Below are 24953 nucleotides of genomic sequence, written 5' to 3'. Positions count from 1 at the left end.
ATCACACAAACAGAAATAATTGTCATGGCAGAGCTCTTTAAAGTAGAGCCACATAAACTAAGTGAATATAACCATATTATTTTTCTTATGCGGGCTAAAGCTGCCTTCATTTGATAAGGCAGCTATATTAAATGATTAGTGGAGCATTTACTAAATGCAAAACTACTTAACTGGGTATAACAAGGAGAGATGCAACATCTGATTTACAGGAAGCTTTGGTAATATTGAGTGATGCAGATAATTCCTTCTCTTTTTATTTCATGAAAAATATCTTTTGTTGTTAATGGGATTTATGCATGAGATTATTATAAGTAACAAAATCCAGAAATAAGTAATAGTCACTAATCTAAAGCACAAGCACTTTCTTTATATTGTAAACCTAAATACAGGTCATTTGAAAGGCTTAATGTTTTCATTCTTTTCAAACACACTAGGGGTACGTCTTCATTACCCGCCATATCGGCGGGTAGCAATCGATTTATCCGGGATCGATATATCGCGTCTCGTTAAGACGCGATATATCGATCCCCGAACGCGCTCACCGTCGACTCCGGAACTCATCCAGAGCGAGCGGCGGTAGTGCAGTTGACGGGGGAGCCGCGGCCGTCGACCCTGCGCCGTCTGGACCTCAGGTAATTCAATCCAAGATACTTCAACTTCAGCTATGCTATTCGTGTAGCTGAAGTTGCGTATCTTGGATCGATCCGCCCCCCCAGTGTAGACCAGCCCTAATATACAAATCTCCAGTCCTTCACTTTACAATAAACTGAGGTAGAAGATAGTTTTGTTCCTTCATGCTCTGTGCGAGCGATATGTTGCATTTGAAATGGTAGGAATAAAATGTTTTCTGATAATAGAACAACTATTATCCCTCACAATTTGGTCATTGACATTTAAAGTGGATTGTAGTTCAGGAAGCCAGGCTTTTCTACAGGGCTAGTTGGAGACCTCTCCAGACAGTCGTGGCTCACAGCTATGTCTTGTGTCCAGAAGAACCTTTAAAAAATGATTACTTTGTTGGGTGACATCACTGTTCACTGATGGAATAATAGGTACCTGAAATTCTGTGGCCCATTTGCAACTTCTTATATCTGCAAACCTATCCAGCCGCCTTCTTTAGTAGCAAAAGAAGGTTTTTAAGTAACAATTGAGGGTTCTCATGTTTGAGGTGAACAACTCCTTGGCACCTCTAGGAAGGGCTCACTACAACTCTAAAGTAGAAAGCTCAGTTGAGGGTCTGATGCCCAAAGAGCATAGTGTGTTTTCTGTTTATCTATGGATAGACCAGTGATTTACTATTATAAAGGCCTGGTCTACGCTGGCGGGAGGGAAGGGGGGGAAATCTATCTAAGATACGCAACTTCAGCTACGAGAATAGCATGGCTCAAGTCGACGTATCTTAGATCGAATTAAAATTACTTACTTCGCGTCCTCGCAGCGCTGGATCGACGGCTGCAGCTCCCCCATCGACTTTGCTTCCACCTCTCGCACTGCTGGAGTTCAGCAGTCGACGGGAGAGCGATCGGGGATCGATTTATTGCGTCTACACTACACTCGATAAATCGATCCCCGATAGATCGATCGCTACCCGCCGATCTGGCGGGTAGTGTAGACATACCCAAAGACTTGGGATGACCCCTGTTCTCACTCCAGAAACTAAAGAAAGTCAGGTGAGTCTTGCCAAGAAGATGATGTGGTCCATGCAGCATCTAGATACTGAGAGAAATAGCTGTACTAATTTCAATTGGTCTACTAAAGAACAAGCTAATAGGGAACAAACTGGATTTGGAAAAGTATCTAAGGAAAAATAATTCTTATTATTCTCAGTCTAGAGCAATGGTGCTCACTAACTTGTTTGGCTGGGGTGTGTTAGATTCTATCCTTGGGGCACCACCAAGAGCCTCCGTAAGTGTTGGCATCATACACTGCAAAGCTGACTTTCACCATTCCTGTTTTCATGTACACATTCTCCCCTTCCCTCCATGTCAGTATTTGAGCTAAGGAATTGTCAGAGAGTTAATTGTAGTTGAGGGGAAGCTACCCTTGTAAAACATGTGATAATGCCTGCCGTTTGGTGCAGTCTGGTGATTTCCAAAAATGAAAAGATTGCCCTTCAAAAGCATCATTTTGATCCAAAGATAAAGCATTCCTGTCTTGAGCAGGAATCATTTAGCTGAACTAGAGGGGATCAGCTCCACCAGAGGAAAGAAATTAATTTCTTCCATGCAGCTTCCCAGTTGCCACTTCCCTTTTTCATGGCTGCGGTGGTCGGGGGGGATGGGACGCAGGCTGAATCTTCATGCTTTCCCTTCACTCACCTGTCCTCTATATGAATGGATGAGAAAGGGAAACCTCCAGCTGCCTGTTAGTACAGATGCTCTCCGACCTACAGAACTTAGGGAACTTTTTCCGTAAGTGCGGATTTGTGTAAGTCAGGTTTGCGTAAGACAGGGAGCGTCTGTATAGGTGTGTGATAGAGTGTACCTCTCATGCTGAGGTACTATAAGGAAAGTGGAACGCTGGCTGGCTATTTTACTGATATAAAACCCTTAGTCAGATTTCAAACCAGAAGTGCAAGATTGGAATAAAGATGGACCCCCAGAAACAGAGTCCCATTAAGAACCAGGGTCTAAGCATGAAAATACAGGCACAAAATTATACTAATGGTTTAAAATATAGTTCAACACTGATTTTTTTTCTAGCCCCACACTTTTTTAGACTCTGCTTTCCCAAGTCATAACATATACCTAGACAGTCATACAATTAGCTAATCAAAAGCTACTCCTTTATTTGACAGGTTTGTTATCTACAGGCTGGCTCACTATAATAGCAAGCAGGCATTTGGTTTCTGTAGTACTAGGTTCTAGATTTAATTTACTTAAGTGCATTGAAAGTAAATATTTACCTGAAAAGATAAATCTTGATATTGATCAAAAGCCGAAGCCAATATTTCTGTCAGTGTTTGTCACAAAAATAACTGTGGCGTTGATTTGTGTGATTTACATTCTGAAGTCTGAGAGTCTGACATTTCGCTCTGTCAGGGTTTTGTTTTTGTTTTTTGCCCTGACACTGGAACCGCCTCCCCATCTCCCAGAATTCTTACTTGTGAAACATTGAATTGATCCTATGATATATTTTAGTCAGAGTTGTCATTTACATAGGACAGTGTTGTTTCTTTTCCCCAGTCATGTTCCCCCAGACTCAGCAAGGGTCTAAAGCTGTTCACTGTTTCACATTTAAAAAGGGCAGGATTTCTTTCATAATCGCATATGAGAAAAGGGTTTGTTTTAAAAGCTCTCCTTTGACAAAGATGGGGGAAAGTGCTTCAACTGTAAAAATTTCAAGGAGGAAGCAGAAAAATTGACCTGGAAGTTGAATAAGTTCAGCGATGGCTCTTTGCAAAAGAAATCCACTCAGATCATCCTTTCTTGCTTCTGATATGGAATTAAAAAGCATAAATACCGTATGAAAATGCAGAAAAAACTAAGGCAGTTGGAGGCTGGTACATGTTGCAGGGAAAAGGGTTTTCTCTGCAAGAGGTTTTTTCCCCCCACTTTTTCATACCTCAGTTAATAGACAGGCAGGAGAGGGTGTGTCACTTGATTTGCACTCAAGCTTATTACTAACAGATGTGTATCTCTATACTGTCATCAGTCAGCTCATTAATGTCAGTGGAACAAAATGTCCTGATTTGTTCTTTGTTTACTAAGAAAGAAGGCAGTAGTGTGACTCACTGTCTTACACTGATGTGTCCCATGCCCAGCTTTTATATATGGGAAGAGGGACTATGCAAAATACTCAGAGAAAACTGGACAGTACTTAATGCCAAGATCAATGCCTGAATGGGCTGCTATGGCAGAGAAGCTGGTGTCTTCCCCCACCTCACCTTTTGGAACAGGCAGGCAGAACTCAAGATTAATCAGACTGAAGGATTTTGCTACCTTCCAATGATGACCTCTCTCTATTTCTCCAGTTTGACTCTTCCCTCTCAAGGGGTCAGCTACAGGAAAACTACCTGCAGCTGCACTGGCAAAGCAAACTAGAAAAAGGGCCTGAAAAGAATATCTACGTTTTTGGTTTCCTGGCTGCCAAGAGGGATGGGAAATGCACAACAGTCTCCTGGGTGCCCCCATGTAAAGCCCTGCAAATCCATGGATATCCACTTGATATTCGTGGATATCCGCATCCATAGATGCGGATATCCACGGACCATTTGTGTGGATTGGACGCGGATACAGATTTTGTATCTGCGCAGGGCTATAAATATAGGATCTCAAAGGCGGGAAAGCAGCTGTCTGCAGCTCATAGCCTATGCTGCTTCTCCGCTTTCCAGAGCCTATGCCCCCCCCCCCCCCCGTACGTACGTACTTTGTAGAAGCAGCTGCCTCCCTCTACAACTGCCTTGATAAGGCAATAATGGAGTCGGGAGAGGTTTCCTAAATAGCTTGGCTGCTTAAACCATGGTGATAGGAGCATGGGGGATTTTGCTGCCTCTCTTGATCTATCACCTCCCCTTTATCTGTATATGGGGGAAGAGATTATAGGCTGCTTCCCTGTCTTCCAGATCCCCCTCTTCCCCCCACAACTCCCATACAGAGAAAGGGGAGGTGATAGATCAAGAAGCAGTTGTCTACAGCTCATAACCTAGGAGGCTGCTTTCCTGCCTTCCAGATCCTCATAGGCTATGAGCTGCAGACAGTGGCTTCTTGATCTATTATCTCCCCTTTCTCTGTATTTGGGGGGGAGAGGGAATATAGGATCTCGAAGGCGGGGAGGCAGCCTCATAGGCTTTGAGCTGCAGACAGCTGCTTGCCTGCCTTTGAGATCCTACAGTACACACGCATGCACACAGATGCTCCTCTGAGAGGCACTGTCAGTGTGCCGCTGCGGGGGTGGTGCGGATGCAGACAGAGATAAAAGATGGAGTGCAGGTCGCAGGTTGGACACGAAGTTGATTCTTGCTGATATGGATCAGATGCGGATCCACATTTTTGTATCTGCGCAGAGCTCTACCCCCATGCTTGCTTTACCTTTAAGATAGGGTTGGTACTGCTCCTACTTTCCTTTTCACTCCTACCTCAATGAGGAAATTAATCTGTGTTGTAGGAAAGGAACTATTTTTATTTTTCATTTAAATGACTTGGGCCCAGCAGCTGTGCTGTCTGAAAATCAGTACAGTTTGAGTTAATAATCCAGAAAAGCTTTCTTGATGAGCTATTGTAGCTTTAAGGCTGGTGCAATCTGCCTACCAAAAACAAGTGGTAAAAAATGTTGGTGAGTCAAGATGTAATAAGGTTTGGGGAGGAAAGCACAAATTCACTTCTGTTAATGAGAGGATTGATCTCCAGGTGAACTTGCTAATGAAATTTGTTTATAAAAAGGCAGGTGCAGTAATCCATAAACCAGCACAGAGATTACTGTTCACTTTGCTTGCCATGTATTGTGGTCTTCAAAGACTACATAGTGTGGAATAGGATTATATCTCAATTTGAAAAAGAAATGTTTTTATGGGAAAAAATCTAAACTAGTATGGAAATACTGTAGTCAGCAACTAAAATCATGTTTAAGTCTAAACATCTCCAAGCTATGGGTTAGTCATGCAAACAGTCCTAACTTTCAGGACTAGTTCCATTGACTTCAGCACAAGGACTACTCATGTAAGTTTGCAGGTTGGTTCATGAGCTGTCATCTCCTATGACAGTGGGGTCCCACCTGTGGTCCAGTGTCCGCTTGTGCACCTCAAGTGTCTAAACTGTGCCCTTGGGCAACTGTCACAGAGGAAAAAAATGTATTTTGTGTGTTCTATAAGCTGTACCCCATGATTTTTAAACAGTGTTTGAATCAGCTCTGTCATTGCAGGGGGCCAGTAGGGGACAGCACTTCTCTAGCTGCCTCCCATTGTTTCCTCAGCAGCCCCAGGATTAGCTCTGATGTGAGCTGAGAGCACATTGAGCAGTTACTATCCCTTTCTTAGCTTCTCTGCTGGCTTCTTGCTGCATTGAGTTGAAGAATGAGTTGCATGCTTACTTACCAAATTGTGAGAGCCCCAGAGAGAACACAGCAGTTTTCCTCTGCCAGGGTCTAAGGGAAGGAATGCCTGTTTACGGATGGTTCCCCTTTCTCCTCCTCATACAGCCATGTAGGGTAGCCCAGGAGAGGGAGGGCAAAAAAGCTGAGAACCTGCAACCAATTATATCTCCCTTATTCTCTGCCTCAGCCCTATCACAGATGAAAACAGCTTGGGGGGGATGGTTCTAACTTGCACCTGGTGGAGTGCAGTGTGATCCCGACATGCCTCCTGTACCATGGGCTGCGGGGACAAAGCTGTAATAGCCAACATTGTTGGCTCTACATCTGTTAGAGACCCACCCATACAGCATTTTGCTTGGATCAGATGTGCCTTAAAAGAAAAAAGATGTGTTTTGTGTCTCTGGACACTTGGAGGCAAGATTTTGTTTTCCATAATGTGAAAGCAATTATATAAAAAGGTATGATTGGTTTATAAATTTGTTTCAGATTTCATCCCAAGAAGACTGGATCTGACTCTGATTTTATTTTATGTGGTCAGAGGCATCGAAGTAATTTGCAGCTTGAAGCATGTTTTATGCACCTGTTTAGGGAGCTTGCTTTCCTGACTTCTCTCTGTCTGGCTGATAGGAACCTAACATTTGGCGATACCGTTCTTCTCTGTCATAATATTCTGTCTGTGTTCCCCATTTTGTAAAATTGCCTGTGATGAGTGTTAGTCCTGCTCAAGTATGATTAAATGTCTCTGGCTGTTGCAGCCTACAGGGGATATAAGATCAAACACTACTACAAAGCAAGATTGGCTATTGGGTTACCTTTAAAGAAGTCAGTGAATTATGTCCAAATGGTTTGAGGATACTGTCAATGGCCATGTATTCAGCTACTCTTAGCTGTGAACTTTCTGGCTTTTGTTGAGCTTATGTTCATTTTAATGTTGTTTAAAAGTTTACCTTTAATGTGATTATTATTTTTAAATAGTCTTCTCAAACGTTTTAAGGAGGAACTGAAAAAGCCATTTAGACTTGTGTTTTAGATGTATGATATATCTATAGCTTAATCTCTTCTAGACCATATTTAGATATCTCTACACATCGTAATAAAGCCTTGTTCCCTATGTGACATCACTGTATGCAGCTTTCCTGACTAGCCTAGGGACTGCTGCAGGGAAAATCTGTTGGGGGAAGGTTGCAAATGTCTCACTGAATGCAAATCACTGTCCTTTCAAAACTTCCAGATTTAAAGGGACACTGTACTTTTTAAAATCACACTTCTGTCTGAGACAAATATACCTATAATAGTTACAAATAGCACTTTGGATTACTATAATTGAAAGATTAAAGAAAGAGATTTCTCTTGTCAGGTTCCACTGTTTTGTGCAGGTCTTTTATACAACAGAAGAGGGAAGAACTTAAAAAAAAAAAAAAAAAAGCTGTGATTGTAAGTGTGGTGACTGCCATCTTGACCAATATTGGGGATTGAACTGGGGACACTACAGCTAAAAACATAGCTTTCTTGCTAAAGAGGCAGGACCATGCTCTGTGGATGGGGCAGAGAGAGGAGTGTATAACACACAAGGACCAGTGGCTTCTAGAAACATACAAACATTAACAAGAAGGGCTTGGGGCAGGTGTTGCTCTTTAACAAAATGAATTACAAGTAGTTCATATTGTAGTTTATCCCAGGTACAACATTAATCAAATCCACCTCATGTTAAAAACTAATGCCGCATAATATGCTTAATAACAACAGTACCAAATCAACTATCATTACACACATCCGAAGAAAAAGTTATTGATAGTGTCTCCCAGTGACATATTAAGCCAATAAATGCATCAAGAATGAAAGATAAATATTCTCTCCTATTTAAAAAAAGAAAGCACTCTTGCTTATAGCTGATTTTTAAAAAAGAGGTTTTGTTTCAGGGTGAGTGTTCATGTTCGGACTTCAAATCCAAAGCAGATATTGTTGCCAGGATGGTAAATGCCTTGAAACAGTTATTAGTGGAAATTCTTATGCTTACCATAGCACTGTGAATGTTACTGCTAAAAATAAGTTGCATTTACTTCAGATCTGTCTCAGAATCATTGAAACACAGTTACTTGCCTGTTTTTCCTTACAAGCCCTATATGCTTAGCTGTAACAGGAGAAAGATTATTTCACATTTTCGCCACATATAACTTTATATTGTATATTGCACTTTAACTAAAAGGTTATATTTATACCTGTAAGAATGCAGTTCTCACTCATTTGTCTGTCACTTGGTTTCCCCATTATGAACATTGGGTGACAGACACAGGGCAGGAAAAAATAACTTTCTTTCTTTAACTGCCAAAAATATATGCAGAGAACCTAAAGTATTTAACCAAGAAAATGGCTAATCAGGCTTCTCTTTTTGTTTCAGCTTTACTTTTAGAAGCTCAGTCAACACCGTTTCAAATAACCCCTTCGACCATGGCAAATATTGTGAAAGGCCTGTATACACTTAGACCAGGTAAATATTCATTGCTTCCTTTTGGAATCTCCCATTATACTATAGTGCCAAAACATTCCACAAACTAGAATATTATGTGAGTTTCATGATCTTATCTGTCAGTCAGTGTTTAGTTGTGTTGTGTAACATCACAGCAAAGCCTTTGTTATGAATGCAGTAGATCTATGTTGTGACCTGCAGGAGGACTGATTCTTGCATTGGGCTCCCACCTTCACTTAAATAGTTTAAAATAAGAGGGAAAACAAGCATGAGCACTGTGCTTCTTTGTATTACTATAAGGGGATGAGGCTGCTCAATAGGACAATCATGGCAGATACTCAAAAACAGTGGGAATGATATGGCCTTTCCATCTAAATGGCCTTTCCATCTATGATGCTGTGGTGATTAGAGAAGTAATTTTGCTATAACAAAGAAATAAATAATTCATTGATTTCATGGTAAAGTTTTACTTTGCCCTTGGGTAAAATTTATATATTGTGGGCTTCAAATCCAACATTAGTTATCTCAACAAGCCCAGAAAATTGTTGTGTGTGAGGGTATGTCTACACTGCAATAAAAAACCTTTGGCGCTGTCGCAGATGGCCTGCGTCAGCTGTCTAAGGGCTCTGTCTATGGGGCTATCAAATTGCAGTGTAGATGTTCCCATGAGTGGGGCGGGTCTCAGAGCCTGGGCTCCAGCCTGAGTGTCTACACTGCAGTTTTCAGCCCTGCAGCCCGGGCTCTACAAGTCTAAGTCAGCTACCCTGGCTCTGAGACTTGGTCCCATAGGTTTTTTATGGCAGTGTAGATGTACTCTGAGGTTTTTCATGCATTAGAAATTTAATATGAAATTGGGCAGGTCCTGTAAAGTATAATTTGGAAACTGAAAGGAGCCCTAGTCAAGGGACAGTATTCCCAAGGAGTTTAACAGTGCAGCAGCAGGTAATTTAAAATAACCATTACTCACTGGTATGTGTAGTTTGCCATATGGTGAGCTCCACAGTTGTTATAAGACTTATGAGGCATATAATAAAATATGTAATTTAAACAATATTGTAATGAACGTGTATTCATTATGTTTTAGTTAGTGACCAGGTATAGTCTGTGCTGTAAATCTCTACTGTCAACAGCATCTAACTGGCGGTGAGGAGAGGGAATGTTTTGGGCACCCTGTGAAGTTCCCGGGATGAACATTTGTCATGCTCCTTTATTTTTCTGCTTCTAAAACACAAATACCAAAATGGGCCTGGTTTTCCTCTTACCTACAATGCCAGTTTTAGCTCAGTGGAGTTATTCTTGTTTTGTACTCGTGTAACTGCGAAGAGGATCGTATCCAGGTGCCATGACATCATCTTTTCTATGGCATTGCCACTCAAAGAACCAGAAATGACAGAGGAAGCTTTATGAAAATTTCAGAGTCTGGTGTGTATGAGGGCCAGTAATGTGGTGGTCAGACTATCTACAGAATTCACAGATTAATCACTCTTCGCAGGCATGTCTTATTTTTTATCAAACATTAAAAAGTATAAGTGATAGGAGGTAGGCGAAGGAAACTGGTGATGACTTTCATCTTTACCCTCTTTTACTTTTCAGTGCTGGAGAAGGAAAATGTATTTGAAAAGAGCACAAAGGCATGATTTCATTCTAAGTTGAGCCGATCTGTAAGATTTTGATATTACTATCCTATTTTATATCCCAAAAGACAAGAGCATTGAAAACCTTACAAAGCCTGTCAACATTGAATGGAACTTGCCTTGCCTTTTCCTTCACAGACAAAGTTTAGTTTGGTTCAGTACTGTCATTTCCCTCTCAGATTTTCAGTATTCTTATTGTGTTCTAAAGGATATTTAAATAAGATTGTTACCAGGTCATGAAAAATCCACTGGCTAGTGTTGAATAGGAAGACCTAAGCCATTGATTTCTTCTGAATTTAAGCTTTCCCTTAAAAACCAGTCCACTCGTGATACTTGCTGTCAGTTACCAGCTGATCCAACTCCTGTGGCAGTGCTCTTGCAAATCCCTCCCTCAGTGCTCATGTGACAGATTGCTCAAGCCTTCCATTTGACCCAAAAAAATGACTAGATGGGACTGTACAAACCACCTTCACTCTGCACCATCCTAACATGAAGTGACTGGATTTTTGTATTACCAGACATTTAAAAATCATAAGTTGTCGTCACGGCATCACCGGGCAGTGCTCTGAAACTGCTCCATATGAAGCGAGTCAGGACTCTGGGGGAGCATGCCTCCTCTCTCTGACCGTACTGTTGCCAGGGCAAGAAGCTTACACAGCTTCGACCTTCCTGGATCTGCCCTCAGAGCATTCAGCATCCCCTTCCACTCCATGCACTTCCTACAGCGAGTCTGCCTGGGCGGGGCTCCTGGGGAAGCCAGAGGGCCCTGCACCCCAACTCTGCAGTCAGACGTGACTCTCATTCAGTGCAAAATGGAAGGTTTATTAGTCGACAGTAACACAGCATAGAACAGAACTTGTTAGCACGGAAATCAGTGACTTTCGGCCAACTCCATCTTGGGGAGTCCTGGGCCAGAAGCCCTCTTCCAGTCCCCCCAAGCAGACTGCCAGCTTCCAGCGACCCGACCTCAGACACCCCCATTGCTCCTCCTCCTTGTCTTTGTCTCGCTTCCTGAGCAAAGAGTCACCTGGTTGCATCCCCCTCCTGGGTCTCAGGTTACGAAGAGCACCAGTCGTAGCGTATGTGCAGGCAGCTGGAGCAGCCTCACCTGCCTCAGAGGTCACATCCTTATTCCCACCACCGAGGTATTGGTGCAGCACACAGGGAAACTGAGGCACACAAAGTATTCATCCATATAGTAAAACTCACATAGGCTCAACAGTAAGACTCACATACAACATAACTTCATCACTTCATCAGTCATGTCCACAAAAATGAGATTTTAAAAAATGATCAATTTGGGGTTCTTTTTATTTGCCTTCTGGTGTTTGAGCTTTTGGGTTTAACCATCTTAACTTTTCAATCCCGTCTTCACAATCCCGAGGGATAGAAAAATGAAAGCTGAGATTCTCCTGTAATTGCATGACTCCAGAAGTGTAGGCTTTAAGAAAAACACCAAACAGCACAAGATTTGCAATAAAATCATGAGAGTTGGCAACATTATAATTATAACTTTGAGTATCTTTTATTCTAAATTCTCAAGTCATATTCCCGGTAAACTGCATACCTGTTGACTTTGACTAGAAGTACATAGTTGTCTGAGTAATCCTGCTGGACACTTCAGAGGTAAGCATTCAGATACCTTTGTAATATTTAGAGAGCGATAATTAAAGAATGGCTGAGTGGGCACTGTGAAATCTGTGAACAGTGCTTATGCTGTGGAAGAGAACAGAGCGTCTTTGGCTAGGAATTAAGGAAAGAATATTGAGTTTGTGGTATATAACACACCAAATTCTTAAATTCCGTCTGTCAGACATTCACCTTGTCATGGCTTTAGTCAATACCAGTATATTAAAACTAATTGTTTGGGTTGAAAAAATGAAGATAGGGATACTATGTGAATGCTGTTCTAGCCAGACTGGAAGTGCTCTAAGTTTGTACCAAGAACAATTCCTCTGTATTGAAAGATGTTCCTTAGTAGAGTCAGTCCTTGATGACTTGGATTCTAACGTGTTCAGAGGAGCAGGCCCCTGGGAGGCTGAGAGACCGCCTCAAAGGTGGGAAGCTGTTCCAGTTGTATATGATTGCTGATGCCACTCAGTCTGGAAAAACAAACCAAGGGAATATGAGCTTCAAGAACTCTCTTCTCTACGCTCTGTCTCCAAATGGTTCTGTGAGACTAGGCGATTGACAGAGTAATAAGACAGGCTGGCAAAGGAAGGAGAAGAAAAGTAGTGCGATTGGAGAAACTTGCCATGCACTTAAGTACTCTGATCTGGGCTGAAGTCAGGGAGCAAAATATGTCCAGCAGCTGAGTTCCCTGTAAGCTGCGCAGTAGCCTATTTAGCTCTGTGAAGGCGCTCAGGGAACCGCCCAGCCCGGACCCAGCCCTGGTCCAGACCTGCCGCACCTAGGGGAAGGGCACCCCAGACCTGCCGAGGCACCCCTCCCCCAGCCCCAACTCAGCCCCGCCCCGGACCTGCTGGGGGAGGGGCGCCTATCCCATGGCCCTAGCCCCAGAGCTGCTGCGGTGGGGAGAGGTGCCTCCCCCCCTGCCCCCCCCCGCCAGCCCGGGTGCAGCTGGGCAGAGTCCTTTCTCTCTCCACTGTAGCTCCGGAGCTCCCTCCTGCACCCCAAACCCCTCATCCCTGGCCCCACCCCAGCCCTGAGCCCCTCATCCCAGCCCTACCCTGAGCCCATACCCCCAGCCGGAGCCCTCACACCCCTGCACCCCAACCCTCTGGCCCAGCCCTGAGCCCCCTCCCACACTCCAAAATCCTCGGCCCCACCCCCACCACATGAATTTTGTTATGTGCACCAATATGAAGGTGATGTGTCACATATCGCCTCCATATTAGTGCACATAACAAAATTCATTCCGCACATATGTGGAAAAAATGAGAGGGAACGCTGTCCAGCAGCTCTCCTTAAGCAGCTCAATCTGCTTCTTTTCGTGCTCTCTTTTCTACCTACTCTAGCGTGCCTTTTCTGGAGGAACACAGAGACACTAGTAGATTCCTCTCCAGATCTCCAGCAGCAAAGTTTGCTCTGATTAATGTTGCGGATGAGGAGGGCAAAGGGAAGAGAAAGGAAGCCACATAGTGGAAGGAAGAATTGGGTTTGTTTAGTTTGGAAAAGAGAAGACTGAGAGGGGACATGATAGCAGTTTTCAGGTATCTAAAAGGGTGTCATAAGGAGGAGGGAGAAAACTTGTTCACTTTAGCCTCTAAGGATAGAACAAGAAGCAATGGGCTTAAACTGCAGCAACGGAGGTTTAGGTTGGACATTAGGAAAAAGTTCCTAACTGTCAGGGTGGTTAAACACTGGAATAAATTGCCTAGGGAGGTTGTGGAATCTCCATCTCTGGAGATATTGAAGAGTAGGTTAGATAAGTGTCTATCAGGGATGGTCTAGACAGTATTTGGTCCTGCCATGAGGGCAGGGGACTGGACTCAATGACCTCTCGAGGTCCCTCCCAGTCCTTGAATCTATGAAGGAGACAGAAGAAGGTAAGAGAATAGGGGCTGGGAAAGAGAGGAGGAAGGAGAACTGAGGGAAAGAGGTAAGACTATGAATGAGCAACATGCACAGACAAAAGAGATGAGGGGGTGAAAAAAGAACAACATGAAAATGGCAGGGGTGGGGCAGGGAAGAGAGGATGGAGAAAAACAGGTCAGATGCAGTGACCAGCCAAGGCATGGGGTTGAGGTAACTCGCTCTTGAAGATGTGGGGGTAAATGTGGGTTTAATCCGTTGTTCTAAGAAAATATGTAGACATTTACACAGTGCATTTGGCTGCTGTCCATAACTTTCCTTCATTGGTAAGGAATTTGTAAGATACTGATCTCTCTGACTTTCATCACCATTAGAGGATTTATTGTTCTAGGTTTAAACACTTTAATGTCATATGTTCAGTGTCAATGGCAATGGCACAAAAGAACTTGTCAGCAGTATTTCATGTTAAGAAATTAGCTTGGCCTAACGTGTCCAATGCTAATAGTTTAATTGTGTGTGTGTGTGTAGTCATGAAATGGTACAGTACCTTTAACTTACTGTGCAATGTGAAAGGTGGTATTGTTTTGTGTATAAGTTATTAGTGAACCCTACTACATGATGAAGGTATTGGTTTATGCACTGGTGTTCATGAGTAAGGCCATGTCTACACTAAGAACATGGTGTATTTTTAACACATTAGGTAAGGCATGTTCAGTGGTCAAGTAAACCCTATGAGGGAGCCTAGGGTTTACCTTAGCCAATGAACACATGCTAAAAGTACAACTTGCCTTTTCTACACTAGGATATCAACAGTTGTTAGCAAACATTCCCTTCCCTTCTTCTCCAAGCAATCTCAGCTATAGATACTTGCAACGTTTCTTTGTGGTACTTCTCTGTTTCTCCATGTCTCTAAGGCAGGGTGCTGTATGCTATATTATTTTTGCTTTGTCTCTTCTGAGAGTCTATGGATCAGCCTGGAGGCATGGTTGCTTCAGTTAAGAGACCCTGTCTGTGGAGTTGCCTCCTGGAGGATGTATACCATTCGGTCTTAGTATGCAGTGTAGTTGTTTAAAGCTTGTCTCTTTCACCACCAGAAGTTGGTCCAATAAAAGACATTACCTCATCCACCTTGTCATTCTGACTTAGTAGCATTTTATATCCTCTTGCTCTGGTGTAAAGGATTACAGAAGGTACAGGGCAATAAAGTATATGGCTCATACTATTTACAGCTGTACGTGTCTATGGCACCATTGGCTCTTGATGGAGAAGCACAGACTCTTGCGCCAAAAATGTGTGTGACTTTAAGAATATCTAGTCTTTTAATTCAAGCTATTAAACAATTTATATATTCGTTTAAAAAACCTTCAGTCCTCCTTCAAAATAATCATTGCTAATTCTTAAAGAAAAAATTACCGCTCATAAGATTTTTCTTCCTATTCCGCATGTTTCATCATTGTTGTTTTTCCCTTTTCACAGAGTGGGTTCAGATGGCACCAGCTTTATTTTCTAAATTCATCCCAAACATTCTCCCCCCTGCTGTGGAATCTGAGCTTCAGGAATATGCTGCTCAAGACCAGAAACTTCAAAGAGAGCTTATGCAGAATGGATTTACCAGGTAATAATTATTAGCCTTCAATGGCAGTTGCACTAGACAGCGCTGAAACTACTAAAATGCATAAAAAACCCTATAAAAATGTAAATATTGTATTATATTCAGTAGAATATTAAATATTATTCTAAAGACTTGAACCAGAATGTTCAAATCTGGGTATTTAGGCACCTAAATCCATAGTTAAGCACCTACCAATGTGGCCTGATTTTTCAGAAGTTCTGAGCACCCACAAATTCCATTGAAGGCAATAGGAAGTAATAGGTGATCAGCATCTTTCAAATACTTTCAGATAAAACTGAGACGCTTCTGATTTGTTTATACCCTCATGGTATTTTGATTTATTAATTAGTGGGTGATCATCTTCACTGTCAATTCCCATTTAGCATTGTCCTTTGAACATCGCTTTTCCCTAAAGTAGTAAAAGGACACCGTCTGTTTTAATTTTTGTTAGTTTTAAAAAATGTGCTGGGGCCTACTGTAAACACCTTTTCCTCCCCCTCCAGTCCATGCTCACACATCTTACGGGCCTATTGTCTTTCAGTGAACTTGGCAGGCTGCAGCACATGACTGCCACTTCTGCCTCTCCTGACCCAGTACTCCTGGCTCCCTCTGCAGGAGCCAGAAACACCAAGGTTAGGCTGAGGAAGTTAGCAAGCCCAGATCCATTCACAGGAGCATCACTGCAGAGTAAAGCAGCTAATGCACAAGGCAGGAAGTGAAAGTGACCCTCAACAAAGCATTGAAACTGATTATACACAAAGTACTTTCAAATGCACAAAGTAAACAAACTGAGTAAAAGAGAATTTTATTTTTCTCTAAATGTCAATTATTCTAATCCTAGCGGCTGCTTATAACAATAGTAGGTATACAGTATTCCCACAGAAATGGGAATTTATACATGATAGTCTTTCTTAAGGCTTTCAGTTATCACTTTTAGGTTAATATTATATTTCAGTTGATGATCAGTATTTCTGAGAAACTCATTCTTTTATCTCCTAGCTAGAATAACATCATGTCTTGTATGTTGGCTGTCAGGATAGTATGCAAGGAGACAGAGAACTTTGTTCTCTCCAATCATAAAGAATACACATAAAACAAAAGGTCAGGTCAATCTTAACACATTGCTGTTGACTTTCAGATCACTTTGTGATCTGTAGCTGAGCACGTCTGAGCTACTTTTAAATATCCCCGAAGTGTGAGTTCCAGTTACTAAAGTAGAAATGTTACTAGTAAATGTTCTACTGTTCAAAGCACCAATGCTAAAGAATAATCATCTGCCTGCCTTTTGACACAAAACCAGCACTCTGTATTTAATATTGGCTTCTATTGATGGGCAGCATCCTGGCGTTAAGATTAATGGGAGTAGGATCGGGTAATATTTTAACTATTTCTTATGTGCCCATTGCCTTGGTATTTAAGTGGTAATTTGAAGACTCACATGTTTTCTACTGTGGTTCATTAAATACTGCTTGTATATATTAAATAGCCTAAGAAAATGAGAGGGTGTTTATACTTGGAAATTTAGTCAAGCCTTTTAAGTTTTGACATACTCCATTTCAAAGACCATAGATAGAGCAGAATTTATTTAAGTTGTTTTTGAGAAAAATTGACGTCATTAAAAGAACCCGCTTATTGGTCTCTTGAATTATGGTTTGTTCTCAGTTATGGGGTTGTTCTTGGGGAGTGGAGAAGTAGAGGGGAGATTGATATTGACCACAGTATTGTCCACACAAAATGAGCATCCAGAATGAATTGTTGTGCTTATCAATTCAGCTAAGAAAAGTAGAAAAAGTTCTCGCTGCATTAAAACCCTCCATTAAGAATGTGTGGTTAAAAAAATATATATATCAAGATTAGAAAAGACTTTAGGGGCATTTATCTGCAAGATGACTTGAGATTTCTAAAGCTTCATTTTTGCCAGTAAACTTATTTGAAATGATACAATTACAGCTAATCACTTAAACCTGGAAATCTGATTATGAAATATGTCTATTTTTAATTGAGAAGTTAAACTATATTTCCTCAGAGACCATTCATAAGCAAGCTTTGGGCTGAGCTTTTTAAACACTGGCAATATTCCAAGTGCTAATAAATTTGATTTGAAAGCTCTTTTTCCATGATGCCATAGGTCAATAATTAATGATTCATAGTTTTATCGTAAAGGGTTTAACTCTTCCCCATCAAACTATGCTGACAGCACTTTGAGTGGAAGGAAGAACTGTGAAAGCGTGTGTCCTGGTATATAGCTATTTCAGCATCATTTCTGACATCACCACTGCAACGCAGAGCTTTATTTAAAACCCTACATAAAAATTATGTAGATAAGCCAACCTTTGTTCTTATCCTATTGGTTATTCATGTAAATCTACGTTCCCAGAAAACTCTATATTTATTTTGTCAGAACAATTTGATAAAAAAATTCTAGAGTGTATATTCTGTCTTGACTGCAGTAGTCTTTCTTTCTTTGCTCCTCTCCAATCCCCCCCAAAAATTGCTGCAAATTTCACCTTTTCTCACCATGCCACTCTCCTCTTCCTATCCCTTCACTGGCTTCATCTCACCTTCCATATCAAATTCTAACTTCTTGTCCATGTTTTCAAGTCTCTTTTCTGTTCTACCCTACCTCCCCTCTTATTTTCTTCTCCTCTTTGCTCTTACCAGCACATTCTCTCATTGTTCTGCTTTTTTTCCTATGCTGCTCCTTTTCTGGAATCTTTGCCTGGGGTGTGGACTGTAACCTCCATGGCCCTGATCCTATACTGGGATTTACATGGGTGCAAGAAAATACCTTTACCTGTTTGTAAAGGACTGATGATGTTGGTGCATTTAGTAAATAATCCTAGGTTTTTTCCACTGACTTGTGGGGCCCTTGGGCTTTAATATCTTTGTCTTCGTTTTCTATCTGCATATGTGATGTGTTGGATAGTTCTTTGGTACAACTGTCCCAATGTTTTCTGTGAAATAAAAAAAAAAAGTACTTTGCTATCTATTAATTGCTACCTGTGTGTGGGGGTGGGGGGGGGGACAATTGAACAAGAAATACCCACAATTTGGGTTTAACCTTTGAAGATGTTTATAGGATAACGCTAATATAATGTAACTGATTTTATTCTGTAAATATCAATATGCTATATGGAAAAAAGGTCTGGTTTGATTTGGGCATTTGGAATAAACTTAGCTGTTATGCTTGAAAGAGCCGTATTAGAGTATGCTATATATGCTTAGATAATGCTTTGCTGGCAAGCACTGGTGTTAATTTACAAAAAAAATTGTAATTTTCTTCTTTCCATTTTTAGCATTTAAAAGAGCCCATCACTGTCTTTGAGTGCCCTAGCAGTAATTTAAATTCACTCTAGTTAAAAGTGATTGACAATAATACTAATATTACTCAACAGTATATTACCAGTTCAAAGATATAAAAATAAAGGCCTCCAGTTTTACCATCTACATATAATCATCTCCTTCCTAAATGCTTGAGAGAGGCTTTGCAGTATATGACTGGGAAGTTCCCCAATCTATACGGTAACAGACTAGTGGGGGGAAGTATGTTCAAGAATCAAGGAGCCCTTGTGGGGAGCAACCTACCAGCTGTCTTGTATGGACCCCACAGCAAGTGCTTTGAACCACCAGGGGTCCTTAAAACATAGTTTGTCAATTTCTATTTTGTACAAAAATAAATAATTGCCTGTTCCTGATGTTACTGACCACTGTAGCCCAGTTCCAATTCACGTTGTCTCAATACATTACTTTTGTTAATGGTTGTTATTTGGGATGGGAATACCCAGGGTCTTCTGCTGCCAAGTTTTGGTGTTCTACAGTGCTTAAATAGAGCCAAGCATTGATGGCTGGTTCCTTTGAAGAGCAGTATTGGTATCTGCCTGCAAACAGGCTATCTTGTCCTTTCTCTCTCAGTTCTGTCTGTGACCTCATAGGAGCATAGAGGCAAGAGGTCATACAGTAAGGGGGGATGGTAGAACCTAGAACAAAAAAGGGAGGATGATCCTCAAGACGTCTTTTGAGCAGCCTTTGGTCAAATGCACTATGAGAAACCACACACACTCAGAACTATATAGTAAATTAAAAAAATTAAGTTGTATTAGGCTTTTATATTGAGAACTATAGGCTTATATTCAATTAGTGATTGGAGCTGCAAAGTTCCATATTAGTTCCTCTCTAATTTAATTGTATATGTGATTTGCTTATGTAATTTACATTCATGCTGATGAAACAGTTATTCTGCTAAATTAATTCTAGAGTTGCTAAAATTCAGCTGAGTTTCAAAAGAACGTGCACTGGGATGGAGATAATTTCCTGCAGTTAGACTAAGTTTCTGGGGTGCTGTTTAGTACTTAAAATTACAGATTAACTCATTTATTAAATATAGATTGAAAAGCCATCAATTTTAGCAGCCTGATATATAAATTATGAAGTCAAAACAACATTCCTATTTCCTAAATGAGACTTTCTGTAAATGCAGTGGATTGTTGACATCTGCACTGCTCCACGTCTCACACCAAAATTAACCACAAGGAGACTGCATTGAAGAATCTTCAGCAGCACTAATTACATAACAGGCACCCCTCTAGAAAGTTTTCAGCAGTGATAATCAAATGACTAGTGCAACTGAAGATGGTGGGGGAGTTACCTAATCACTCAATGGTGATTCTTGCATTAATGACCTTAAACAAAGTGCACACCGCAGGCTTAGCCTCAAAGAGGATGGATTTTATTTAAGTGGTTGACTGCTTCCTGTTGTGTCACATGAACGCCTGATCTGGATTGTCTGCTAGCAGAGAAGTGTCAGATTCTGGCTAGCATAAAGAAAATAAATAACACTGAGACATCTCTCTTGCCTCATAGTGGTCAGCTATTGCCATCTAACTTCAAATAAAACTACAAAGCAGTAGAGTTTTCTGCACATACTAGTCAATAAAGTCAAAGGGGTGATGAAATCCTAACCCTTTTGAAGTGAATGAGAGTGTTGCTGTTGACTTCAGTGGAGCCAGGATTTCACACCAAATGTTTTTTTAAAATCCTCTTTTTAGAAGAATTATATTTGGACTCAGTAGATCAGAAGAATAAGATGATTTCGGCAACTGCTAAATCTAAAAATCTTTCAGATGTTCTAAAATAGCTTTATAAAACTGGTATAAGGAATTTGTTTTACGACAAATTACTCAACTACAGTCTAGTCTCAAATCAGACATTAAATAGTTTTATTTAAATCCAGAGGATGAGCTTTTTATTTATTTATCAGAATTATTTTTAAAATCAATTTTAAAGAAAAGGATAGAGTAACTAAACTATATGATTGTCCGATCACACTTTTTATTGTATCAGGTGTATTGATGCTGGTGTGGGTTTTTCCGCTAATCATATACTTCGACTGTTGTCATTAGCATATTTGCATACTGTTTAATTTCTGCTAAATGTCCGAGTTTTTCTTTTATAAATTAAATGTGGTGACTTTGCTGTCATTGGTCTCCACACTGGTTTTCTGTCTGATTCAGTGACCATTCTTTTCTCCCCATTCTTTCCCAGAGGTGACCAGTCACGCAAGAGAGCTGGAGAAGAATTAACTTACAGTAAGTAAGAATCCGCTATTGTTCATTGTTTAGTTTAAAAAAAATAAAAAGAATAAAACTCTTTGATTTTCTGTGCTAGTTGGGTTATGGGTCTCTCAACCAGCAGGTGGAGACAATATCATTTTCCAAGTATATAAAGGTGTAACTCTCCAGCAGGGGGAGGAATGATTCCTTTCCATGTGGACTGCTTGAATACAGAGAAAAGGGTGGGTCTCTGAGGTCTGGGAGTGATCAGAACCTGCACTCCAATGTGTTGCTGTCTTCCACGTAACCACTGCTAATGGGCCCAACTCTAACAAGGCCCCCAGTGTTGCCTCTGAGACAACAAGGTGTCCATGGCGATGGGGGGCCAGATTCTCCCACAGTTATAGCCCTTTGCACCATTAAGCCCATGTAAAGGGGCCATAATTTGGCCAAAAAATGACCAACAGACAACTCTATCAGATCTGGGCCCTGTACCTGAGTTTCCCACCTTATTCCCTCCCCTGCATAAGGGATATATGAAGGGAAGGATGGAGGAAAGTGGAGCTCTGCTACAATTCTTTGCTGGCTACTCTATCCCAAAGGCACAAATTAGAGCTGCCCAACAGCTTGCTCTAACTTGTGTCAGGGCTGGAGCTGGCCTGCTGAATCGGGGATTGATAACTAGGTCTTTGGTGTCCTCACCTCAGTAGAGCTTTGGGACAGGAGAGAGGCTAGTCCCATATCTTTTACAGTGAGACGTAAAAGCAAGGTCCTGATCACTTGACACTAAACATCCCTTGGATATTTTGGTAACTGTTAGTAGCATCAGCTCTTGTTGAATTTTGACTGCATTCTGTCTACCCAATTTCTTCCAGTAATATCAGTGGAATATGCCCTTCTTAATTTTCTTCTCTAGACTTATATGCAGCATTGCTCTGTGCTGCCATTCTTCTATGCAGAAGGATGGTGGATGAAATGGCTATAGAGCTGGCATATCAGATTCAGTGTATACACAGTTCTTTATAATCTGTCAGGATGAAGGGCGCTACAGAAGTGTGTAAGTTATAATGAGGATTTCTGATTAACCATTTCTCTTTTATGTATATTTCAGATGGCTCATCAGCATGTGCAAGCTCCAGAGGCTACAGATAGTGAACATACCGGATGTGTTTTTATTCCTAGCCAGAACAGACACGGGAGGAGCACAGATGATATCCAGAGCCTCAGCTGGGGTCTGCTGATATTCAGGAGCTCTGTCACAAGTTGTACCTGGAAGAGGAGTTTGGACGTTCTTCGTTATGTAATAAAATGTCAGTTGCTGCTACACTTGGGATAACGTTGAAAGACATGACTCTTTGGTTTGGTCTCTCAGCAAGTTCTTATTCTCTGATTCCGTGAGGAACGCGCCTTGAAAAACAGATAATTTCTAAGTGAAAATCGGCAGCCAAAATCAGCAGCTTCCTCCAAAAATGTTAGAATGGAAGAATCTTTTTTGCACTCTTGTTTTTTATTATGGACATTCTTTAAACTAAGTAACACATCAGTGTATTAGTTTTAAAACTTCAAGGTATTTTCTGAAGCTTTTACTTAAATAATAAGAATAAAGATTTGTTACTTTGCAGTATTTATTATTCAGTACAAAGTGACAGCAGCTTTAAGAGTTGGTCCCTTCTAAATATAATTCTGACAATGAGTTTTTGATTCCGGATTTGTTTCTTCCATCTGTTTTTTTCCTAACTTATTTTCTTTTTTTGGTATGTTTTTTGACTCTGTGCCTTCAGCTTGTGCACTTGGCAACTTTACAGACCGTATTTGGTGAATGCAAAATGTGTTAAGGAAAAGCTTGTGACGTTGTGAACAAGTATGCTGCAAAGTCACAAGTTTCTCCTGCATTACTAGGATATGAATTTAGAAAGGAAGAGAAAGTTTAACCTGACAATGTCACTGATAGTGACTTGGCCCCCTTCCCACTTTGTGTTTTTCAAGTGTTTATTTAGTATTAATGGTGGGACCAACTCTTGTAGAAACATCCCTCTGCCCCCTCCCTTTTCTGGTGAGTTTGTTGACCTCCATAGTAATTACAATAGATCAATGTGAACTCCAAAATGAATGCAATGCCATGTTTTGTGTTGTGTGTTATTTTGGAACATTAGCTGCCGCAGCTGAGAGTTGGATTATGAGCAAGGTTCTCCAGCCTGTTAAATTATGCTATGTGCCCCTCTGGCAGCACTGAGCAGACTTAAACCTGCCTTAGTTGGTCAGTGGATGACAGAACCCATGCAGGGCTGCCGGAGGGGCTCTGACAGGCTACCAGCATAGGGAGTGTGACTGGGGAAAAGGGATATGGCCCTGCATCCAAACAGCCGGAGTGTAAGAAACACAGCAATGTTCAGGATCAGGGAGATACCAAGGTGATGTAATGCATATGTGCATGCATACAGCCACTTCTAGACTTGTGCCAAGCTCAGTTGGGCTGGTCCAGTAAATCTGGACCTGTAGTCATAATCGTAATGGTTAGGAGATGAGTTTGTCAGCAGTATGGGTAATCGAATCCAGTTAATTTAAATAGGGAGAGAAATGTACTTGAAAAAGTAGTTTTGATTCCAGATTCCTTTTATTATCTTTAGTTAAGAAGAGAAAAAAAAAAAACCTTAGTGATATCAGAAACCTTTCTGAGCTGAGGCAGAAGTGTATTCACAGTTCTGCCACACACAGCTGTCGTATAGAAATTCTCTGAGCTTGCATGAGTTGTCTATAGATTGCAGGAAAAAGCAAAATATACATGTGGCAGTGACAGAGTTCTTTTCTTTCCAACTTTGCTTTGTAAACAGACTATATTCCCTTCATGTTTAAATTGAGAATCAGAGATTCCAAGGCCAGAGGGGACTATTATGATCATGTAGTCTGACCTCCTGTATAAGACAGGCCATAGAACTTCCCCAAAATAATTTCCAGAGCATAGCTTTTAGAATAACATCCAATCTTGATTTAAAAATTCAGAGATGGAGAATCCACCATGACCCTTGGTAAATTGTCCCAATGCTTAATTAGTTTCACTGTTTAAAATTTACTCCTTATTTCCAGTCTGAATTTGTCTAGCTTCAACTTTCAGCCATTGGATGGTGTTGTACCTTTCTCTGCTAGATGAAAGAGCCCATTATTAAATATTTGTTCCCCATGTAGATACTCAGACTATGATCAAGTCACCCCTTGATCTTCCCTTTGTTAAGCTAAATAGTTATATCATCGTAAGGCATATTTTCTAATCCTTTAATCATTCCTGTGGCTCTTCTCTGAACCCCCACCAATTTATCTATGTCCTTGAATTGTGGGCACCAAAGCTGGACACAGTATTCCAGCAGCAGTCAGAGCAGTGCCAAATACAGAGGTAAAATAACCTCTCTAGTCCTACTCGAGATGTATGCATTCCAGGGTTTCATTAGCTCTTTTGGCCACACTGGGAGCACATGTTCAGCTAATTATCCACCATGACCCCCAAATCTTTTTCAGAATCACTGTTTCTCAGGATAGTCTCTCCCATCATGTAAGTATGGCCTACGTGTTTACATTTAGCTGTATTAAAACACATATTGTTTGCTTGCTCCCAGTTTACCAAGAGATCCAGATTGCTCTGAATCAGTAATCAAAAACAAACCATCAAGGATAGGGTTTTCAGAAGCACTCAGCATTTGGTGTATCTCTGTTTCGACTGAAGTCAATAGGAGTTTTATCGTTGGGAGCAGAGTTAGGCCAATGTCGATTGTTTTTTGTAAATCCTACCTTGAGTGAACACAGTGGAGAAAGTAACAAATGCTGATAGAGAATGGCTACTTATTTTAATTTTGCCAAGTTCCAAAATTTTATCAAGAGCAGTTTAAAAAAAAAAATCAGATTTCAAAATAAAAACCTTTTGGCACTGTCCTTCGTTGTACAATTACTCTGTATACTGTGACAGCAAATATTCTTGAATTAAGAATATATACATCAACTAGTTGATTTACTACATCAGTACCATTCTAGTTCATACGAAAGTGTGCAAGCTCAGCTTTATCATGCCGTTACGAGTTTGCTCTGTTTTTTTACAAAGGGTTTACTGATCTAGGGTTTGTAAATAACTTGTAGGACTTAGGCCTCATATTTGAGGCAATGATTTTAATTTACTCCTT

General features: G+C 40.9%; 1 protein-coding gene across 1 annotated transcript in view; it reads left to right on the top strand.

Moving 5' to 3' along the window:
• CACUL1 (CDK2 associated cullin domain 1) overlaps positions 1-23720 on the top strand; it is a 69355-nt gene extending 45635 nt beyond the window's left edge. Inside the window, exons 6-9 of the mRNA XM_024206237.2 lie at positions 8429-8518; positions 15103-15241; positions 20780-20823; positions 21899-23720. Coding sequence (XP_024062005.2) covers positions 8429-8518; positions 15103-15241; positions 20780-20823; positions 21899-21939 — 314 coding nt within the window. The 3' untranslated portion in view covers positions 21940-23720. The remainder of the gene's footprint in view (positions 1-8428; positions 8519-15102; positions 15242-20779; positions 20824-21898) is intronic.
• Positions 23721-24953: the final 1233 nt, after the last annotated feature.

This window comes from Terrapene carolina, unplaced genomic scaffold, assembly GCF_002925995.2.
Source record: "Terrapene carolina triunguis isolate 2854851 unplaced genomic scaffold, T_m_triunguis-2.0 Scaffold95, whole genome shotgun sequence".
NCBI classification, from domain to species: Eukaryota; Metazoa; Chordata; order Testudines; family Emydidae; genus Terrapene; species Terrapene triunguis.
This window is presented reverse-complemented; position numbering and strand designations above follow the sequence as displayed.